The sequence below is a fragment of the Diabrotica virgifera genome, chromosome 1 (genome assembly GCF_917563875.1).
Source record: "Diabrotica virgifera virgifera chromosome 1, PGI_DIABVI_V3a".
Lineage (NCBI taxonomy): Eukaryota > Metazoa > Arthropoda > Insecta > Coleoptera > Chrysomelidae > Diabrotica > Diabrotica virgifera.
Window position 1 is genome coordinate 152,924,977 of NC_065443.1, and position 22,437 is coordinate 152,947,413.

The 22,437-nt window shown below is 33.5% G+C and overlaps 1 protein-coding gene across 2 annotated transcripts in view; it reads left to right on the top strand.

Moving 5' to 3' along the window:
• Positions 1 to 22,437, top strand: part of LOC114327783 (tyrosine-protein kinase Src42A) — a 460,643-nt gene that overhangs the window by 411,838 nt on the left and 26,368 nt on the right. For both annotated transcript variants that reach the window (XM_028276491.2, XM_028276490.2), the window contains 2 exons: positions 7,131 to 7,252; positions 13,802 to 13,965. In XM_028276491.2, the coding sequence (XP_028132292.1) occupies positions 7,131 to 7,252; positions 13,802 to 13,965 (286 nt within the window). The remainder of the gene's footprint in view (positions 1 to 7,130; positions 7,253 to 13,801; positions 13,966 to 22,437) is intronic.

The following is a 22,437-nucleotide window of genomic DNA, read 5'->3' on the forward strand; positions in this document are numbered from 1 at the left end:
ACCAACTTTATTTTGAGCGTAACTTGCTCACTTATGGGCCGGCGTAGCTCAGACGGTAGGATGTCTGACTCGCATGCTAGTAGGTCGGGGTTCGAAGCCCAACGCCGGCGAGAACAGCTAGACATTTTAAAAATGTCTATAGGCCCCAGGTCGACTCAGCCTGAATAAAATGAGGGGTAATAAATAAAACCAGGGGTAATAATAGGCGGTTTAAGCGGAGCACTGGCCCTGTTACCTACCTTCCTTGTGTACCGTAGGCCCTAGATATAGCAGCCTACCCTGCTATAATCCCAAAACCGCGTCAGCGGTATAAAACAGGAGACTATTAGCTAGAACTTAGCGGGAGACTTGCTAACTTTTGATGCTAGAAACTTTTATAAAAAAACAAAAATAAAGCTTTTTTAAACAATTTTAAACAGTTTTCCTCCTAAAAGTGCTTCATTTTGTGTTTTTTTTTTACTTTGAAATATTCGATTTGGAATTTGACAACTAAGAAGCTACTTTTCATGAGCTGTAGTCTGCCTTTACTAGGTCTAGAGACTTCACGCATACATAATTTTTTTCTGTTGTGGCGACTCGGTTCAATTACTATTTTACTACTTTTTTAAATGCTAATTTTAATTTTAATTTTTAATAACTTTTTCAAAATGAAATAATGTGTCCCATTTAAAATTCACATTTAATATACAAACCATATGCATACAAGGGCCTGTTAAGTTTTAAGAAACGAAATATATCCCCATTAAGATAAAATCCTTCTCAGCTTTTAAAACGCCAGATCTAATAATTTATTGCCTGTCTCTGGCCATATGGTAGAACCACATACATAATGACAGATTAGTGTTTGTGGTCTCGTCCAGTCGATTCACAGCCTCCAGTTGGTTCTCACACCCCAGTAGGCGTCGGTCGGTTATAAAACACTCGCTGGGCAAAACAACAACAGACCCTTACGAGATATAAGCAAATCACGTTTTTTTTTACCAAAAATAAATAAATATATTATTGACAGTTGTTTGCGTTTTATTCTAATTTCATTTAATTGTTTCCGTAAACCACCCACGGAACACTGTTTATAAGCTACATTTTTGCTAAGAATATTTTTTTCGATGGAATACTTACTTTTTGAGAAATTTGCTAAAAATCGTCTAAAAACGTGGTTTTTTGTTAAAAAATGTGTATATTCTCGAAAATAACTCGAAAAGTATTGACTTATAGACATAGAGTGAAAAAACTCTATAGAATAAAAATTGCTTAGAATTAGTCAGTTTATTCCACTTCCGGAGTTACTTTGAACGTAAGTTTTTTCACCCCCGAGAAGGGGTGGTACTCACCGCAAGGGCAAAATCACACCTCGGCAGAATATCACTTTATTTTTTTGACATGTTAGCTATGTGCATGCTAAATTTCATGTCAATCCAAGAGATTCTTTAAAATTCCGAGCAAAAACCGTGAGTAAATGGACTAATAACAAATCTAGACCTACCCAAATTATCAAAGTCGCGACGTTCTCGGTTCTCATGTTTGCCACGAGATTTTTTGATTTATTTTTTGGTAGTGTTGTTGAGGAAAATCTGTCAGATCCCCATGCAGCCAAATCACTGGCTGTTATGCTACGGCCAAACAAGCCACAATTTACGGCGCTATAAGAGCAGTAAAATGTGAAGCGCGAACAATGGGTCCTATCATAGGTTGCTATGTTGCTGCGCGATATTTTACAGCTCAGTCTGGCCATCCACTACACTCACCGTGGGACCCATTTTCGCGCTTCATTTTACTAGCCCGATCAGGGAACACAAAATTTTACGGAGACCTCCAAAAAAATAAAGGAAGGATGAAAGTTTGGGAATAGGTAGTTGAAATTGTCTATTATTTATTATATAAGAAAAAGTTTACAATTCTACATCCCCTCCATTTTACAAAAATTGGGAAATACGGGGTGAAAAATATTTTCTCGGGAGTGAAAAAATATACGTTCAAAATAGGCCCGGAATTGGATAAAATGACTAATTCTAAGCAACTTTTGTTCTATAGAGTTTTTTCACTAAGTCAATACTTTTCGAGTTATTTGCGAGTGAATATGTTCATTTTTAACAAAAAAAAAAACATGTTTTTGGACGGTTTTTCGCAGATAACTCAAAAAGTAAGTATTCTAGCGAAAAAAATATTCTTAGTGAAAATATAGCTTATAAAAAATTGAAAAAAATGGTGTACGCGAGAGGTCTGCAGACCCAGTAGAAGCAGAGTTGTAGCTAATGAAAAGTAGGTTCTTCTTCGTCAAATTCCAAATCGAATATTTCAATGTGAAATAACCAACAAACAGCACTTTTCGGGGAAAATTCATTATAACTTTTTTAAAGTGTTTAAAAAAAGGTTTATTTTTGTTGTTTAAAAAAACTTCTAACATTAAAAATAAGTTTGAGTTACGCTCAAAATATTAATGGTTACTTTTATTTTTTGGTACAAAAATCGCGAAAATCACCCCCTAATTAAAATCCACGAGGAAAATAAACTTCCTGTAGCTGGCTGTATAGGTACCATAAATCACAAAAATACCAAGTTTCTTGTAAAAGGTATATATTAAAATACCCTAAATAAGGGTCACAATACAAAACGTTTTTGGAGTAAGGAATCAATCATCAGTGTTTAAAAGCCCTAAAATTAAGTATAACCTAATTAAATGAGATAAAAGTTAAAATTGACAGAGGTTTTCAAGAACAAGAGGCCATACTTACAAAATTTGCATGCCTGAGCCACCAAAATCTATAGGGTAAAAACCCTTTAAATGTAAATAATAAAGTTATTTTACATATTTATATAAAATTCATCGGATGTTATAGATAAACCTGGATGTTACCCAGGGCAACACAGGACTCTCCCCACGTGGTTGGAACTTTTTTTGGAGAAAACCTCACATATTGGATTTCAATGGCCAACTGACAAGTGAATTAAAGAGCAACCCAAAATGACATCAAGAACTGTCAATGTAACCTAGTTGTAATATTACTTCAGCCACAACGTTAAAGATTAATTTAAATGTTTTAAGATAAAAAACAGTATCAAATTTACAAATAATAAAAATAAAAGATGTTCGCAAAATATGAAAAATATTTTTCCTTTAAAATAATGCATTAATTAAGTATTCAAAATAGGGAAATGAAATGTTTACGTTACAGGAAGTTATGCAGTCAATAATACCAATAGGTGTTGTATTAGTGGTATGAAATTGTCAATACGATTAGACAAATAGTGGTAAAGGCCTTATACTAGGAACACAAAATAGTATGTAATGTGTACATATGTGTACGATTTTAAGAGTATTGATTAAATGATAATTGTTTAATGACTGATAACTTTCTTGGTAGTCGACCCAACATAAATTGTATAATGATAGAAAAAGTGATATGATAATTGTAAAAATACTGTTTTGTTTTTATCTGATTGAAAATGAGACTAAAGTAACTTGATGAAACTGAGTCCTCCAGAGACCTGACATCAAATTGGTTAAAAATGAAATGATTGTAAAATATGGGGGGGAGTAGGACGGTATGAGAAGTCTGACAGAGTATGTTGTGATATTGGACCATGGAAGATGTGTAGTGTGTTGTTATGAAATAAGAGTTATCTAATCTATAAGCTATGAGATGAAGCTAAGAAGACAGGTGGCTGGAATGAGACTCACTTCTGATAGATGTGGTTGTATATGTGATGTAGGAGCTAGGTGATGTAGGAGCTCCTACATCACATATACAACCACATCTATCAGAATTGAGTCTCATTCCAGCCACCTGTCTTCTTAGCCTCATCGCATAGCTTATAGATTAGATAACTCTTATTTCATAACAACACACTACACATCTTCCATGGTCCAATATCACAACATACTCTGTCAGACTTCTCATACCGTTCTACTCCCCCCCATATTTTACAATCATTTCATTTTTAACCAATTTGATGTCAGGTCTCTGGAGGACTCAGTTTCATCAAGTTACTTTAGTCTCATTTTCAATCAGATAAAAACAAAACAGTATTTTTACAATTATCATATCACTTTTTCTATCATTATACAATTTATGTTGGGTCGACTACCAAGAAAGTTATCAGTCATTAAACAATTATCATTTAATCAATACTCTTAAAATCGTACACATATGTACACATTACATACTATTTTGTGTTCCTAGTATAAGGGCTTTACCACTATTTGTCTAATCGTATTGACAATTTCATACCACTAATAAAACACCTATTAGTATTGTTGACTGCATAACTTCCTGTAACGTAAACATTTCATTTCCCTATTTTGAATACTTAATTAATGCATTATTTTAAAGGAAAAAAATTTTTCATATTTTGCGAACATCTTTTATTTTTATTATTTGTAAATTTGATACTGTTTTTTATCTTAAAACATTTAAATTAATCTTTAACGTTGTGGCTGAAGTAATATTACAACTAGGTTACATTGACAGTTCTTGATGTCATTTTGGGTTGCTCTTGAATTCACTTGTCAGTTGGCCATTGAAATCCAATATGTGAGGTTTTCTCCAAAAAAAGTTCCAACCACGTGAGGAGAGTCCTGTGTTGCCCTGGGTAACATCCAGGTTTATCTATAACATCCGATGAATTTTATATAAATATGTAAAATAACTTTATTATTTACATTTAAAGGGTTTTTACCCTATACATTTTGGTGGCTCAGGCATGCAAATATTGTAAGTATGGCCTCTTGTTCTTGAAAACCTCTGTCAATTTTAACTTTTATCTTATTTAATTAGGTTATACTTAATTTTAGGGCTTTTAAACACTGATGATGGATTCCTTAATCCGAAAACGTTTTGTATTGTGACCCTTATTTAGGGTATTTTAATATATACCTTTTACAAGAAACCCCCTAATTAGCTTCCCAAATAAAATTAATCGTTACCGCTTCACAAGTTCCCTTACTTATGTATTATTTATATTATCTGTAAGTTTCATTGGTTCAAAGTGCTCATTTTTGAAAAAAATTGGGTTTAAAATAAAACATTTTTTTTTAATTTTGAAAAAAAATGGAATTGTTTATGGAATTAACTTAAAAATTATTAGTAATACCAAAAATCTTAAAGAGTAATAAAATGCACGTTTTGCTTTTCTGAATATTTTTTTTCTTTTTTGTTTTCTTGTTAGACAAAAATTGGTTATGCTACGGATGTTCAAAATTTGCCTAAACTCGTGATTAGTTACTCGTTCAAGCCATTTTAACTACAGCTTTTTCAAAAATAAGCACTTTGAACCGATGAAACTTACAGATCATATAAATAATACATACGCAAAGTAACTTGTGAAGTGGTAATGATAAAATTTATTTGTGATGCTAATTAGGGGGTGATTTTCGCGATTTTTTTACCAAAAAATAAAAGGGACCAACAATATTTTGAGCGTAAGTCACTTACTTTTAATGTTACAAGTTTTTTTAAAAAACAAAAATAAACCTTTTCGTACTTCCGGGCCTAAAGTGACAACTTCACTCCCTTGTGACAGGTACTAAAGTGTCACATTTAATCCCTCCGGGATTAAATATTGACGAAACTCCCGGAACGATTAAATCACAAACAAACGAATTTAAGGGATATTTTATTGAAAAATATAATTAATTAGAATGGTAATTAACGTTAATATTCAAATTAATATTGTGACAGTTCGTCATATTGACCAGTCTTTCCTGGGTTAATGCAGCAGGTAACTGACGAGTAACAGATAGGTCCTTTTCATATTGAACTGGTGTTTGTTTCGAAGATCCTGCGGAAACAGGAAGCGAGAATGAGGACTGTGGCATAACTATAGTGGACGAATCGGCGACTTGACCAAATATTTTATCTGAAATTTTTTGTTTATTTTTAATAGACGATTCAATATATCCCTCGGCCACGTTGGAGGATTTCCATCCTCCATGTCTCTTCAGCACGTCTATTGTTGCTCCCGAATCAGCTAACAAAGACGCAGATGTGCGTCTAAAACAATGTCCCGTATCAGATACACCTTCTTCACTCATGATACCAATAATTATCAATAACAATGTTTCTTTACAATGACACTAGTAATGACAATGTTTCTAAATTATAACTGTCACAACGCAATGTTACTATGGTAACTTATTTTAAAGACAGTTTATTAAATGAGTTGAAGAGAGAAAAAACTGATTGAAATTATTGAAATAATTAATAAAATCATACCGGAAGTACGAAAAGTATCGTATATACCTTGCGACTGAAGTACATTTAATCCTTCAGGTAAATTATGGCCCTCCCTGCGGTCGGGCCATAAACTTTACCTTCAGGATTAAATGTACTACTTCAGTCCCGCGGTATATAATGTACTATTTTTTACACTTTAAAAAAGTTGAAATGAATTTTCCCCGAAAAGTGCTCCGTTTTTGGGTTATTTCACATTGTAATATTCGATTTGGAATTTGATGAAGAAGAACCTGCTTTTCATTAGCTACAACTCTGCTTCTACTGGGTCTAAAGACTTCAAGCATATACCATTTTTTTTTCAGTTTTTTATGAGCTATATTTTTGCTAAGAATATTTTTTTCGCAGAAATACTTACTTTTTGAGTTATCTCCGAAAAACCGTCCAAAAACATGTTTTTTTCTGTTAAAAATGAACATATTCACTTGCAAATAACTCGAAAAGTACTGACTTGGGGAAAAAACTCTCTATTACAAAAGTTGCTTAGAATTAGTCATTTTATCCAATTCCGGACTTTTTTGAATGTATATTTTTCACCTGTGAAAAATATACATTCAAAAAAGTCCGGAATTGTTCGGAATGTAGAATTGTAAACTTTTTCTTATATAATAATAGACAATTTTAACTACCTATTCCCAAATTTTCATCCTTCCTTTATTTTTTTGGGGTCAGATTGTTCTTTGATCGGGCTATACTGCTCTTACAGCGCCGTCGCTGTAAATTTACGTCGTAAATTGTCGCTTGTCTGGCCGTAGCCTAAATACTTTAGTAATAACAACTACTAGTAATATAGGACACTCCCAATACCTGTCAGTTTCTTAAGGTGTACCCGTATATTATTGTGTTTAGCACACACCGAGTATAGTAAAAACAATGTTGACGTATTTTTTGTTGTTTCAGATGGTACTTCCGGAAGATAAAACGCATAGAAGCAGAGAAAAAATTGTTACTTCCTGAAAACGAGCACGGAGCCTTCCTTATCAGAGACTCTGAGAGCCGGCACAATGATTATTCACTATCAGGTAAGATTATAATACGAGGCTTACACTAAAAGTTTTGCATAAATACAGTATGCGGCAAAATAAACAGTATTATACTAGTCCTGGATCCCGCGTACCAAAAAAAGTTGATTAATAGCAAGCTGAAAATTTGGTAATAGCTTAACGGTGTCTAATCGGACAAACTTTGATGTATGGGAACACTGGAACAGGGGAAGTTTTATTTGTGGAACAGGTTAAAAATTTGGAACGTCAGACTACGAAAACGTTCCGTGTATTTTGTCGGACAGAACGTCCAATTGATTTTTTATCATTTCATTAAAGTCTCATGCAAAATCAGACTAGTGTTTATCACCAACTGGGCATTTTAATGAGTGGAACAAGAAGAACATGTCAAATGGCAGGAATCATGATGGTTAGTAATAGCAGTCTGATTTTTGCATGAGAGTTTAATGAAAGGGTAACAAATCGACTGGATGTTCTGTCCGACAAAATACATGGGACGTTTTTGTAATCTGACGTAATTAAAACTTCCCCTGTTCCAGTGTTCCCGTACATCAAAATTTGTCCGACTAGACACCGTTAAGCTATTAACAAATTTTTAGCTTGCGATTAATCAATTTTTTTTTGGTACGCGGGATCCAGGCCTATACTGAAATGACTAGATATCGAAATGTTTATTATTTATCTAGTATACACCATATAGCTTTGCAAACATTATTTACGATGACGCACGTTCCCGATAATGCAGATGTTAAAGATGCCCACTGGTCAGTGGCGGATCTGCGGATATGGAAAATGAGGTAATTTGCCCCCCTAGCAAGGTCCAAAATTAAAGAAAAAAAAATTATTCAAACATCAATATATGTATATTAGCTGACATGGAAAACGAAACCACAGAAAGACAAATTCAACTCAATAAACACGCTAGTTAGGAAAATTAAGGGAACTTGATGCCTATTAAGTTATTTTTTATGTCTTCTCTATGCAATCTGAGTTTTTTTACGAGTTTGTTGGTTTTTCATTGGAAGTTTCCCTTAGGCAAATTTCTAGATCAGCCGCTGTCTCTGGCACGAAAAAATCTTTGATTCTAGTCCGCAGTTTCGAAATGGTCGACGGTAGATCTGTCTGACTCCTTCAGCATACCCCATATGTACACATCTGGTGGCGTTTGTTCTGGTGAGTCAACTCCCAAAATGATCGCGCAGTATTCGCAGAGACTTCCTGGCAGTGTGACAAGTTCTCCCGTCCTGCTGAAACCATTGTTGATTTTAAGCTTCGGCCGTTTTCGTGCAAAAAGTTTTTCTGCAAAACTGAGAACCGATCTGAAGCACCTAACATTATCACGACATTCACATACATTATAAATACGTTTGGAAACCACTCATATCAGTACATTTCGGCGCCTGACACATACAAATAGACCTGGATCCTGCGTACCAAAAAAAAAGTTGATTAGTGGCAAGCTGAAAATTTGTTAATAGCTTAACGGTGTCTAGTCAAATAAACCTTGATGTTTAGGAACACTGGAACAGGAGAAGTTTTAATTGTGGAACAGGTTAAAAATTTGGAAGGTCAGACTACGAAAACGTTCCATGTATTTTGTCGGACAGAACTTTTAATTGATTTGTTACCATTTCATTAAACTCTCATGCAAAAATCAATGACAGGAATCATGTTGGTTAGTAATAGCAGTTAGTCATGCAGATTTTTGCATGAGAGTTTAATGAAAGGGTAACAAATCAATTGGATGTTCTGTCCGACAAAATACATGGGACGTTTTTGTAATCTGACGTTCCAAATTTTTAAACTGTTCCACAATTAAAACTTCCCCTGTTCCAGTGTTCCCGTACATCAAAATTTGTCCGACTAGACACCGTTAAGCTATTAACAAATTTTCAGCTTGCTATTAATCAACTTTTTTTTGCTACGCGGAATTCAGGTCTAAAATTTGAGGCGTAGGAATTTCAGTACTGTTTATTTTGCCGCATACCGTAATAGAAATAAAACATATTTTTGAGAAAAACCAAACACAAAATATTCGCCTTTTAGATCAGTACATTTTTGCATTCGAACAAACCAATCGTCAAATAATTTATTCCAGTCCGAAATAGGTATCTCAGGTCAGAAATGAGGTTTTGTATATTTCGACCGCCTTATCTGGCGTCTTAAAATATTGATCACTTACGTTTGTTTTTGATTCTCGAGAATGCAAAGAAATCACACAGTACCAAGTGGGAATTGTATGCGGGATGGTCAACCACATCGATGTTTTCGCATTCAAATATTCTGGTGTTATACAAGCCGTGTGAGAGCGTGCATTGTCCTGATGAAAGAGGATGCGACGATTCGTTTTTTTTGCGGAGTTGTTCATCAATCTGGTAAGCAAATCTGATAAACAAAATAGTTATATACCATTCAGATGTTGAAGGAGAAAGTCCTTTAGCAAAGAAATAAGTCTTTTATATGTGTACCATAATATATGTATGGCTCTTTGTCTATCTAGATACAAGAAAAGTTTTCTCACATCAGAAATTCACTTTCATTCACCAAAAGCTTTCTATCCATGCTGAATACGCGAAAAACAAAATTCTCAATGAATAAGAGCATTAGCAAAGCCACTGAAAAACTGAAAAATTCAAAATCAGATGAGGTTCCGCAATTCTCAAGATCCGCAATTCTAACTCCATTTTTATTCCAGCCTAGTATCACAACTACACAAGCCATAAAACATTTTTATATTATAGTATATCGTATCGATGTATATCGTAAATAATTCCAATTATACCAAAAGGGATGGAGGTACCATAGCGTCCATAGCAAGGATAATCAGGAATGTGAATTTCAACGACGATATTCCGACGACATCCCGATAGCTATTACTATGGCTACGGAAGACATTTTTGACCAATGCGTTCTTCCTATTATGACATACGGAGTAGAAACTCTTACGCTCACAAAAACAACAGCACTTAAAATACGAGTGGCACAAAGGCACATGGAAAGATCGATTCTCGGCGTGACAAAAAAAATAAGGAACCAAGACCTAAGGAAAAGAACAGGTATCACTGATGCCGTCTAACATATAGCCAAGCTGGAATGGAATTGGGCAGGTCACGTAACGAGACTAAAAGACTCAAGATGGACCAGAAAACTAATTGACTGGCGCCCAAGAGAAGATAAACGCGGCAGATGACGGCCACCAACACGCTGGATGGACGACATTAAACAAATGACCAAGAAAAGGTAACAAGACGCACAGAACCGTGGAGAGTGGCGAAAAATAGGAGAGACCTATGTCCAGCAGTGCACGGAAGAGGTTGCATGATGATGATGATGATGTAGGTACCCGTATATCTTTAACATGTAGACCCTTCCTGAATCACGATAAGACTATCAGCTATTTGTTGTTTGTAAAATTGTGGTGTCACCCAATGACCACTTCCCTATCAACGATATGAAACCGCGACCCCAACAGGAAATGTCAGGTAGTACAGTATGTCGTACTAGTGACAGTACTAGAAGTAAAATAGTCAGCGATTTTGGTATGGCTTAGAGCAAGACTACATCAAGATCGCCTATAAATCGTGCTGGTAATCGCCTTGCAGCGAGACCAGAAACAAAAAGAAGAAGAAGAATTTTGGACCCGTCAATATGGACAAAAAAATCCATAAGATGAAGAGATCAGAAATATAGAAACCACAAGAAGTATTTTGATAAAAGGTAAAGAGAATGGTAACACAATATATTGAAAGTGCAATTAGTATTTTAAACATGGGTTGTTTAAAAGATAATATTTAATATATCTTATCCTTATTTGAAAAAAATACTTTATGGTTTGGAATATAAATATTTAGTTGTTTTTCTGTGGACGTCGTGTGAGGTTTATGTATAGACATAAAACTGCAACATTTTATTATGTATAACAGTCATATCCATATATGAAAGTCCATGAAATGACTAAGGCCAAAAATAAGAATTTAATGAATATTTCGTACAGTTGAAAATAATGTATCTATGTGTATAAATTTTATAGAAGTATCATTCGTCTTTTTGACTTATCCGATACTCTTCTAATGTTCTTTCTAAAGCTTTATGTCGAGCCACACAAATTTGGAGTTGTTAACCTTAACTACACAATTTTTGTATGGACCTATTTTATGTAGAACCTTTGAACCCGAAAATATAAAAACCTAGCAAGAGGATTGAAGAGAAAGGGCTTAAGGTTAGCAGGTCTTAAGCCCCGGCGCAAATTGAACCTAAGCGAGTCACAACCTGCGCCGTCGGGACGGGTGACCTGTGCAGTTATTTTTCTAGCGTGCCGCATATTGAACACAAGCCAACCCGACCGTCGGCTGTGGCCGTAACGAATAGAGACGGGCAAAATAAGTTCAAACGTGTAACGGTTACTATTGATACCGGTTCTCAGTGGTACTGAGTACAAATACTGATGTATCTGATCCGTGTACTGAATTGAGTAGGCAACTAAAAAACGGTAGTTCCGTACATGTAACTAGTAACGTTTACTTAATATGCTCTTGTAAACGCATAACTTTGATTTATTGGCTACAGCCACACTAGATACTTCACCAAAAAATTAAAAATAATTAACATGTAAAAAATTCACTGTTTTAATCAGATATATTATATTCCCTACTATTGCAATAAAATATTAAAACGAATAAACGAAAACTTGTAGAGTAGTGCTGATTGATACAACAGAGCAATAAAATGTTATTCATAAAGATAGTGTAAAATATATCGCCGCTTATTCATTTCAAATACTTCCATCTCGCAAACAAAAACACGTAAAAATATACATCTGGCGGTGAGTCACCCGTCCCAAGGCCCAGAAAACTGTACGTTGACGACAGGCCTTCCCAAGCTCGACCTGCGAATGCATGAACTGATAGTAGGATGCGCAGAACGGTCTACGCAGTCCGCCGACGCAGGTTGTGTCTGGCTTAGGATCAATTTGCGCCGGGGTTGTGGTTGGGAGGAATAGGAACAGGAACAGGCGGGCATCGAATTGCTTGAAGAAAAATTAGGACGAATATAATTATTATAGGTATTACTTTATATCGCCGCCGCCTACTAAAATTATAACTCCGAAAAATGCCCTTAAAAGTATAACTTTCAATGAACACCGCGAAAAATATTATTTTCGATTATATGATCGTGAAAATTATAATCTCCAATAAAGTGTTAGCGAAAAAAATTATTTTTTGAGGAGTATCAGCAAAAAAAACATCATTTCTCTTTGTGGGTCCACGAAAATTATTCCAAAAAAATCGGGACACCTTAAAAATGGGTCATTTTGATGTCTCGAATCTCCTAAACATGTTGTCCGATTTTAGTGATTTTTTTAATATGTTATAGCTTTATTTTCAAGAATATGGATGTAGTACCTAATAGTGTTGCTGAACAGGTAAATGTTCACCCTGTGAACACCAGTATTTTTAACACCCTGTGGAATATTCTAGCATTTAAAAAATATTGAAATTAAAACTCAATTGTAGCCTTAGCCTTTCTTAACATTCTGCTTTTTGACTCATTCACATATGTTGGATAATGAAAAAGTTAGGTACTTTGACAACTAGCCATGTTCTTCATCAATACAAGGTGTTTCTAAACAAGTGCGACAAACTTTAAGGGTTAATTCTGCATGAAAAAATAATGACAGTTTGCTTTATAAACATATGTCCGCAAATGCTTCGTTTCCGAGATACGGGATGTTGAATTGTTTCTTACAAACTGACGATTTATTTATTGCTCTAAAACCGGTTCAGATATGCAAATGAAATTTGGTAGGTTTTAAGAGGTAGTTATTTCACATTTTTTGACATACAACTAAAAATTTTATATTCGCCATTTGCGTGCATACAAGTAATATGACCGGGTAATATGACCCGTATGCACGCCAATGGTGAATATAAAATACATAATTGTATGTCAAAAAATGCGCAATAACTGCCTCTTAAAACTCCCTAAATTTTATTTGCATATCTCAACCGGTTTTAGAGCAATAAATAAATCGTCAGTGTGTAAGAAAAAATACAACATCCGGTATCTCGGAAACGAAGCATTTGCAGACATATGTTTATAAATCAAACGGTCATTATTTTTTCATGAATATTATTATTGTTACACCCGGTATACAATGATATTTACCTGTTCAGCAACACTATTACTACATCCATATTCTTAGGGAATAAAGCTATAACATATTAAAAAAATCACTAAAATCTGACAAGAGCTTTAGGAGATTCGACACATCAAAAATGACCCATTTTTAAGGTGTCCCGATTTTTTTGGCCAGGAGTGTAATTACTAAAAAGTTCTCGTTGAAAATAATTACTCTTCCATGAATAACATTGAAAAAAATTATTTCTAATTCTATATACATGAAGATTATAACTCCTAATAACGCGCGGTGAAAGTATGATCCTGAATTTGTTGTTCATCTTAAAGAGAGTGCATCAGAGTCCTCTAGCTAGACTCTAGACCTAGACCATATTTGTGAATTATGGATACAATTTTCCAATCTAGTTTTAAACTAATGTTTTTTTTCAGTTCGCGACGGAGACACTGTAAAACATTATAGGATAAGACAATTAGACGAAGGTGGTTTCTTCATTGCTCGAAGATCTACATTCCGAACTTTACAAGAATTAGTTGTACATTACAGTAACGATGCTGATGGATTGTGCGTCAATCTTTGCAAGCCTTGTGTGCAGGTAAGCAAATAGTTGATTAATTAAATTTTTATTTTTTATACATTTATATTTAATTAACTTTTGAACCAACATATTTACATTTTACCACGTTTAATTGCAATATGTAAGAGATTTACTTGTCGATGAAAATTTAAAGAATATCTCCATTTCATTCACAAACAGATAATAATCTCGGGTCAGATCTTACACAATTAAAAATCGCAACCTTCATAATATTTGTCTTAAAAATATCATTTGCCTCCCATGCATAGGTACTGTTTATACAGGGTGTAACAAAAATACAGGTCATAAATCACATATTCTGGGACCAAAAATAGAGCTAGATTGAACCTAACTTACCTTACTACAAATGTGCACATAAAAATAGTTATAGCCCCTTGAAGTTACAATATAAAAATCGATTTTTTCCAAAATATTGAAAACTATTAGAGATTTTTTATTGAAAATGGACATGTGGCTTTCTCATGTCAGGAACATCTCATGGCAGGAAAAAATAAAAGTGAAATTTTATGCATCCCATTAAAATTTTATGGGGGTTTTCCCTTAAACCCCTCCCCAAATATTTGTGTACGTTCCAATTAAATTATTATTGTGGTACCATCAGTTAAACAAATTATTTTTAAAACTTGTCTCTTTGTAATTTTTCGTCAGTTTTTATCGAGATATTTTGAACATTTCTAAAATCCATCACAATTTTTTACATGGTAAGTAAGATTATAGAGACATGATAATAATATGAAAATTATTTATTGTGAATTTACATTTTTTGGGTATATTTTGAAACATATTAATATCTCGATAAAAAATCGTTTACCTATCGAAAAAATACTAAGAGACAAAAAAGTTTTAAAAATATTGTGTTTAAATAATGGTACCACAATAATAGTTTAATTGAAAGGTACACAAACATTTGGGGCGTTTAAGGGAACAAAACCCCCATAAAATGTTTATGTAAACATATTAAAAAAGAAGCCGCATCTCGATAAAGACTGCCTTGAAACAGATGAAAAGGAAATTGAAACATAAGTAAACAGATGGTGGTGATCTCTAAATTGAAATCTTAACTGTCTTTATTTACCTTCGTTCGTACCAGTGGCGCACCCAGGGGGGTTTTGGGGCTTAAAACCCCTCCCAGGGCATATAAAAAATATATAAAGAATAGTAGGAAAATGTAACTTGTCTTTCACAAACAATACAAAATAATTTCGGTGTACTAGGAATTTCCTAGTACTCACGAATTGAGTACTAGGAATCAAAATTCATTTGATCTTTACCTAGATAAATTGACGTGTTGTGTAAATGCATACTTTAGATGCCCCATGTCTATGCATTTATCGCTCATTTTCCTTGCAAATTATAGAAGGATAGGGTATAGGTGAAAGTGAGAATTTGTTTCCGAGTTAAGAAATGTTTTAGATTTTTATTTTAAATTATTTGGAAATGGAGGTCTTTCTCATAGGTTTCGCCTATATTTTGTTAGATGTTGCTACAGCGTCTATTTGCAAATTATTTTATTTTAAATAAAATTTAACGTGAAGTAAAACACTCCCTGTAGACCAGGGCGCATCTGTAAACATATTAGTACATTTGGATGTTGAGAGGTGACTCATATTTTTTTTTGCAGAAATTTCTTGAAAATAACTCATTTAATAATATTTGAGTTATCCTCCCATTCAGAAAGGTCCGGAACATTGTTTAAATAATCAAAATGTCAAAAAATGAAGAAAAAAGTCGATTTTTTTCTTCGTTTTTTGATTATAACTTTAAAAGTACAGTAAAACCTCGATAGAACGGACCTTTATTTAACGGAATTCGGATATAGCGGACAAAGATCAGATCAAATGTAAAAAATTTTGAATGCAAAAAAAAAGGAAAAATCAAATTCGATAAGAAACATCAGAAAGAAAATCCCGGTACTGCTTTGTGCTAACTCCGATGGATTGCATGGATTGACTGCTATAATTGTTGGCAAATCGCGTAAACCTAGAGTTGTCAAAGATATAATTCAGTTGTCAGTGAGAAAATTTCAAGAGAAGAAACTGGAAATACCTCCGAAAGGGGTGAAATGTTTATTGATTTTAGACAACGCTCCTGCTTATGCCCTTGAAAATATTAGACATTCAGAAGTTGGCAACTTTAATTGTATGTTTTTGCCAAAAAAATACATCGCTTACTCAACCCATGGATCAGTGAATAGTTTTGGCAACTCTATGAATACATTGCAGAAAGTTTTTAGATGAAGTAGAAAATAAAAAAGTAGCAAACAAAACTTGATTCCTTTTTTAACTTACAGATTTGTACACTGTGTCTAAATACAGTACATATTTAAAAAAAAGTTTTTTGATTGATTTTAAACCTATTTTTATGTAACGGACTTTCGGCTTTAACGGACATTCCATCCCCCAATTAGTCCCTTTATATCGAGGTTTTACTGTATTCATTTAGAAGTTGTACTGACATAAAAGTTGTATAATTAAATTTCCTCCAATATACGATTAGTTAAAAATTTTAAAAATTGTCGCCCTTGTTGCAAAATAGCAATAATTGCGAAAAAAACATAAAAAACAAGTAGTCGCATTTTACGTTTTTTAACCATTTATGCTACACCTAGGACCTTCATATTTCACCCAGAAAAACTTTATGATACAATAAAGCAATACTGTAAATTTCATTAGGATCGGTTTCACAGATTTTGTAAAATAAATTTTGCAATCCAGCTTTCGCAAAAAAATTCATTTTTTCAAAATCTTACAGGACTGAAAATAAAGCAGACAGCAAGTTTAATTTTTTTTACACAAAGACGAATACTGTACCTTTCATTTGCAATTTGCAAAATTAAAATCGGTTAACTACCACGTCGCCAGGATTTTTTTAAATAAACATTAATTGTTGGTGCTACGCGCAGGACAGCGGATACTTTTGCTCTGATTGGGAATTCCAATGACCTTTGATAATGATTGATAACTTTTAATTTTTAGTACATTTCGACATAAATCAATAAATTTGTTTATTGCAAAATAAAAACACATACTTTGTCCTTTGAAATAACACCTTTTTAGCAAAAACTTTCTTTGTTCATATATTTTAACTTAGAGAATAAAAGTTTATTATTTTTAAATATATGCAATTGTTTAAACAATATTTCACAAACAATAATCAAATTAGTTTGATTTTTGTGGAATTAAAATATAAAAATACAACAAAATTTAGAGGAAGAAAATAATTATTAGATAAAGATTGAAAGAAGTTTTGGTGGAAATCAACTTGTGTGAATCGAACACCCCTGTCCTGCGCGTAGCACCAAAAATTAATGTTTATTTAAAAAAAATCCTGAAGCCGTGGTAGTTAACCGATTTTAATTTTGCAAATTGCAAATGAAAGGTACAATATTCTTCTGCTATCTGCTATCTGCTTTATTTTCAGTCCTGCAACATTAAAAAAAATGAATTTTTTTTTGCGAAAGCTGGATTGCAAAATTTATTTGGCAAAATCTATTGAACCGATCTTAATGAAATTTAAATTATTGTTTTATTATATATCATAAAGTTGTTCTGGTTAAAATATGAAGGTCCTACGTGTAGCAGAAACGGTTGAAAAACGTAAAATGCGTTTTTTATGGCTTTTTCGCAATTATTGCTATTTTGCAACAAGGGTGACAATGTTTAAAATTTTTAAACAATCACATATTGTAGGAAATTTAATTACGCAACTTTTATGTCTGTGCAACTTTTCTCGGAAGTGAATACTTTTAATGTTATAATCAAAAAACGAAGAAAAAAATCGAATTTTTCCTTAATTTTTTGACATTTTGATTATTTAAACAATGTTCCGGACCTTTCTGAGTGGGAGGATAACTCAATTACTATTATATGAGTTATTTCCAAGCAATTTCTGCAAAAAAATATAAGTCACCTCTCAACGTCCATCTCAAAAGAGATGCGTCCTGGACTACTGGTGTAGTTGGTATATTTGGTATAAAATATACCAACTACACCAGGGAGTGTTTTACTTCACGTTAAATTTTATTTAACTAGATGGTACACAGCTAACCTTCGGGAATTATCCCGTTTTATTTATTTTATTTTAATTTGCTTTCACGAGAGGTAAATTTGGTTTCAATTCAGATCACACCACGGGATGTTCTGATGAGATCCAGAGATTGAAACATGTAAACAGATGACGGTGGTCTCTGAATAGAAATTAAATCTTAACTGTCTTTTATTTATCCTAGTTCTTACTCACGAATTGATTACTGAAATCAAAATTCGTTTGATCTTTACCTAGATAAATTTACGTGTTGTAGAATGCATATTTTAGATTCCCCATGTCTATGCATTTATCGCCCTTTTTCCGTGCAAATTATAGAAGGATAGGGGATAGATGAAAGTGAGAATTTGTTTCCGATTTAAGAAATGTAGATTTTTATTTTCAATTATTTGGAAATGGTTTGGAATGGTTTCACCTATTTATTGATTTATTGTTTGAGCTTCCTGCTTTAATTTTTTTTCTTTTGTTATGTTTCTTTATCTTTAAAAATTGATTTCGCACGCGTAACTGACGTACAAAATCGCCGGCCGCTTCAAGCGTTGTTTCTGAGGGCAGCCGCACACCAAAGAAACATGAAACGTAAAACATGAAAGATAAAACGTGAAACACGTTTCATGAAAATAAAACAATGCTAAACAAATAGAAGTCCGCATACCAATGAAACGAGTGTGATTCATGGGTGTGAAACGTTTTTATCTTCAGAAGGAGCACACCAAAGAAACATGAAACGTGAAATACGTTTCATGGAAATAAAACACTGCTAAACAAATAGAAGTCCGCATATCTATGAAACGAGTGTGATTCATGCCCATGAAACATTTTTATCTTCTTGAAACGTGTTTCATGAAATAGGACGTGTTCTATTTTTAAACGCTTTTATTTAGTTCAAGCGTTTGCGTCAAATCTTTAGACGTTAATTTGACTGCTTTTTCTTCAATGGAAATGAATGAAATTTTGCAGACATATGGATTCGCGGGAACAATACACGAATAGTCGATCAATTTTTTTTTATTTTTATGAATTGTTTAAATAAAAACAAAACGATTTTAATGGAAAATGCTTAAATTCTCTTGTTTTTTACAATGTAGAAGTTTGAAACTTTTACAGATTGTAGCTAATTATATGAACTATACATAATTTCACTGTTTACGTTATTTGTTTACGTTATGCTTCATATATAAACAATAAAGTTTCAAATTTATCCAGTTTCTGTCCGATTTCTATCCAGTTTTCAGCGAAAAAAGTTATGGCACCGCAGAGGGACGAATGCTGCCCTTAGTATTGTCGTGGACTTCGACTGTCCATAAAACACAAGGTTCGACTGTTGACTACGCTGCGGTGTCGTGAACTTGGGCCCGAAAGTGTTTGTGTAAGGACAGGCTTAAAAGCCTGCATTGAGCCTGCAAAGCTTACGTTTCATTGAGCCGAGTGCGATCATTAAGGTACGTATCCATACTACAAGTGTGAACCCCGCTCGGTGTAGCTGCTCAAATACAGCATGCGCTCCCTTACATATAAACCGCAAACCGGTTGAAACGAAGAGTGTACGCGCCAAGCAGCGATCACCGACGTATCCACTAAGTGGAGCTACTACACCGAGCGAGGTTTACCCTTGTGTGTATACGTACCTTTAGACGGATTTCGCATCGAAGAACCGCATTGCGAGAAATTAACAGCGTCTACACCGTGCAATGGTAAAGTATTACAAGAGATGGAAATACTGCGAAAACTGTAATAGTCGTAAATAATGATTTTGATTTAAGAAATGTATGAAGAAATTACAGAAAATGTACAATGTATGTATTAAAAGTTAAAATAAATGCAAATAAGGTATCTGTCATATACCTACATCCTTTTTTTAAACATGACGATATATTTTAATGTTTGAAAAGTGTAAGAAGAAAAAGTAAAAAAATAAAAAAATATGAAAAATTTTTTTTAAGAAACGCTTTTATTTAGTTATGAGTGACTAAAAGTTAAAATATAAAAAAATCAACTAAAAAGCAAAAAATAAAAAAAATCAAACTCGACTAATTATTCAAAAAAAAACGTTCGTTAAAAAAATGAAAAAATCTAACACATTCGTTTAAGAAATGCGTGGGGCGCGTCTTCATCGAATAAACGGTTTTCGCCCCACGCTTTTCTTTAACGAATGTGTTATATTTTTTCATTTTTTTAACGAACGGTTTTTTTGAATAATCCGTCGAGTTTGATTTTTTTTATTTTTTGCTTTTTAGTTGATTTTTTTATATTTTAACTTTTAGTCACTCATAACTAAATAAAAGCGTTTCTTAAAAAATATTTTTTCATATTTTTTTATTCGATGTCAGGTTCATTGTTTTAAATAATTAATTATGTGCGTAAAATGAATGCCGACCAAGAATTTAATATTGTATTGGTTTCTGTGGTGGAGTAGAACGAAGAGTTGTATAATTATCACCTGGAGTGGTACTCGAATAGACAATAACAAGAAAATATCGTATTTTTTTTTTAACCAGGACCCACAATAAAGCAATGTAAATGTTTGAATACTCATTCTATAAAATGATTAAAATTTAGCACGGTGATTATTTAATTCGTTTGCAACCAAATATTATGTACTATGGTTATGATTTTTGTACAGTAATTAAAGAGTTGCCACAACAGCAACGATCTCGTCATCATCACTTTCCATTATTTACTATACAAATTTTATTTTTGTTTCTTTGATTAGTATATTAGTGTAGGAAACAGAGGTTAAACTTCGCAAACTCGACACAAGTCCGGTTTTATTTTTTTTTTTCTGCTTTATCAAGGGGTGCTTATTATAAGACTAACTTTTTCTTAAAAGATTTGCCCCGGAACACCCATTTTCATTCCTTTAAAGGGAGTAGGGAAAAATCCTACTCCATCAGTAGGGTTTTTTATAAATACATACATATATAATTAATTATTATGGTTATTGCAACATCCCTGCGGAAACTACCCCTATCCCTGAAAATAAGTTTGGCGAGCATGTTGTTACGATTTTCTCATTACCTATATATTTTTTGAAACAACGCTTATACAGAATTAAAGAACCCTATTTGCTATAAAAATAAGGTCCTATACATTTTTTTCGTATATGCAACCGTTACTGCACAGTGGCGCCGCAAACCTCAGAAATGCTTTGGCTGGCTCCAGTTTTTGTTTTTACTTTCTTTGCACCTTAAAGCCACAGTGGTGGCCCAGAGTCAATTTATGCATATTTTCTTTATTCATTTTCCTTTTTTTTTGGGGTGGTTTCTGGGAAAATATGGGGGTGAATTATACAAATTTGTAAATAGTACTTGTACATGGGTAATCGCTGAAAGTTTTTTACGCTAGTATAACACCCTCTAATTAAAAAATGAACAATTGTCCTTAAATGAAACCTATACCAAAAAATCAGACATTTATTTGTGATTAATTGCCGCTGGGTTGCTTCTTGATTCCCATTACGGTTAGCGAAAAATATTTTTTTTTTAAACATTTTTTTTTAACTTGTCAACTTTGGGGCGCCACCTCCGCTAAACGGTGTGTGATAGATATATGCTGTCGCGGAATAAATTGTAGGAAATATAGCCTCTTTATATTTCTATTAAGGAATTTTTTGCAATAACGTACGGGAAGGGCTACGTTTCGCAAAAACCACAAACTACCCCCTTTAAAGGGATGAAAATGGGCGTTCCGTAGCGAAATCTTTTAAGGAAAAGTTAGTCTCATTAAAAGCACCCCTTGATATACCAGAAAAAAACCGGACTTGTGCCGAGTTTGCGAAGTTCAACCTGTTTCCTACACTACGTGAAAGGGTTTCGTTCTTCACAATTTATTTGTTTCATGTTTCACGTTTCAAAGAGCTGCGCCGACAGCAACGACCTCGCCATCACTTTCCATTGTCGACTATACACATTTTATTTTTGTTTCATCGATTAGCATATCACATTGAAACGCTTACTTTTTTTACAATTTATTTGTTTCATGTTTCACGTTTAATGTTTCACGTTTCATGTCTCTTTGATGTGCGGCCTGCCTGGAAAACGGTGCATTCTACAGAAGTGCTAATAAACATTTTTATTCAGAATTATCTCAGCTACTTGAAAGAGCATTTCTGTTTGAAATAGTTTTTTCTACGGCCTACCGATTCTTGGTAAATTGATATTTTCCGTTCTCCCTCTGCGATGGGGATTTTAGAGGAAAATGGAAATCAATGGGATTTTTTGGGGTCCCAATATTAACATTTTAAGCAAAATTCAGCTTGTTCGTATAATTTTTAAAGGTTCAGTAGAATTTGCGTCTCTGACAACTGGGGTATTAGACGATATGGAAAAACTTCTCACTACTACCTGCCTATAGAATTTCTCTGTTTTAAATACTAATTAATTAAGCAAATATCTACTAATCTCAATTTTGGATTTAGTGGTTTTA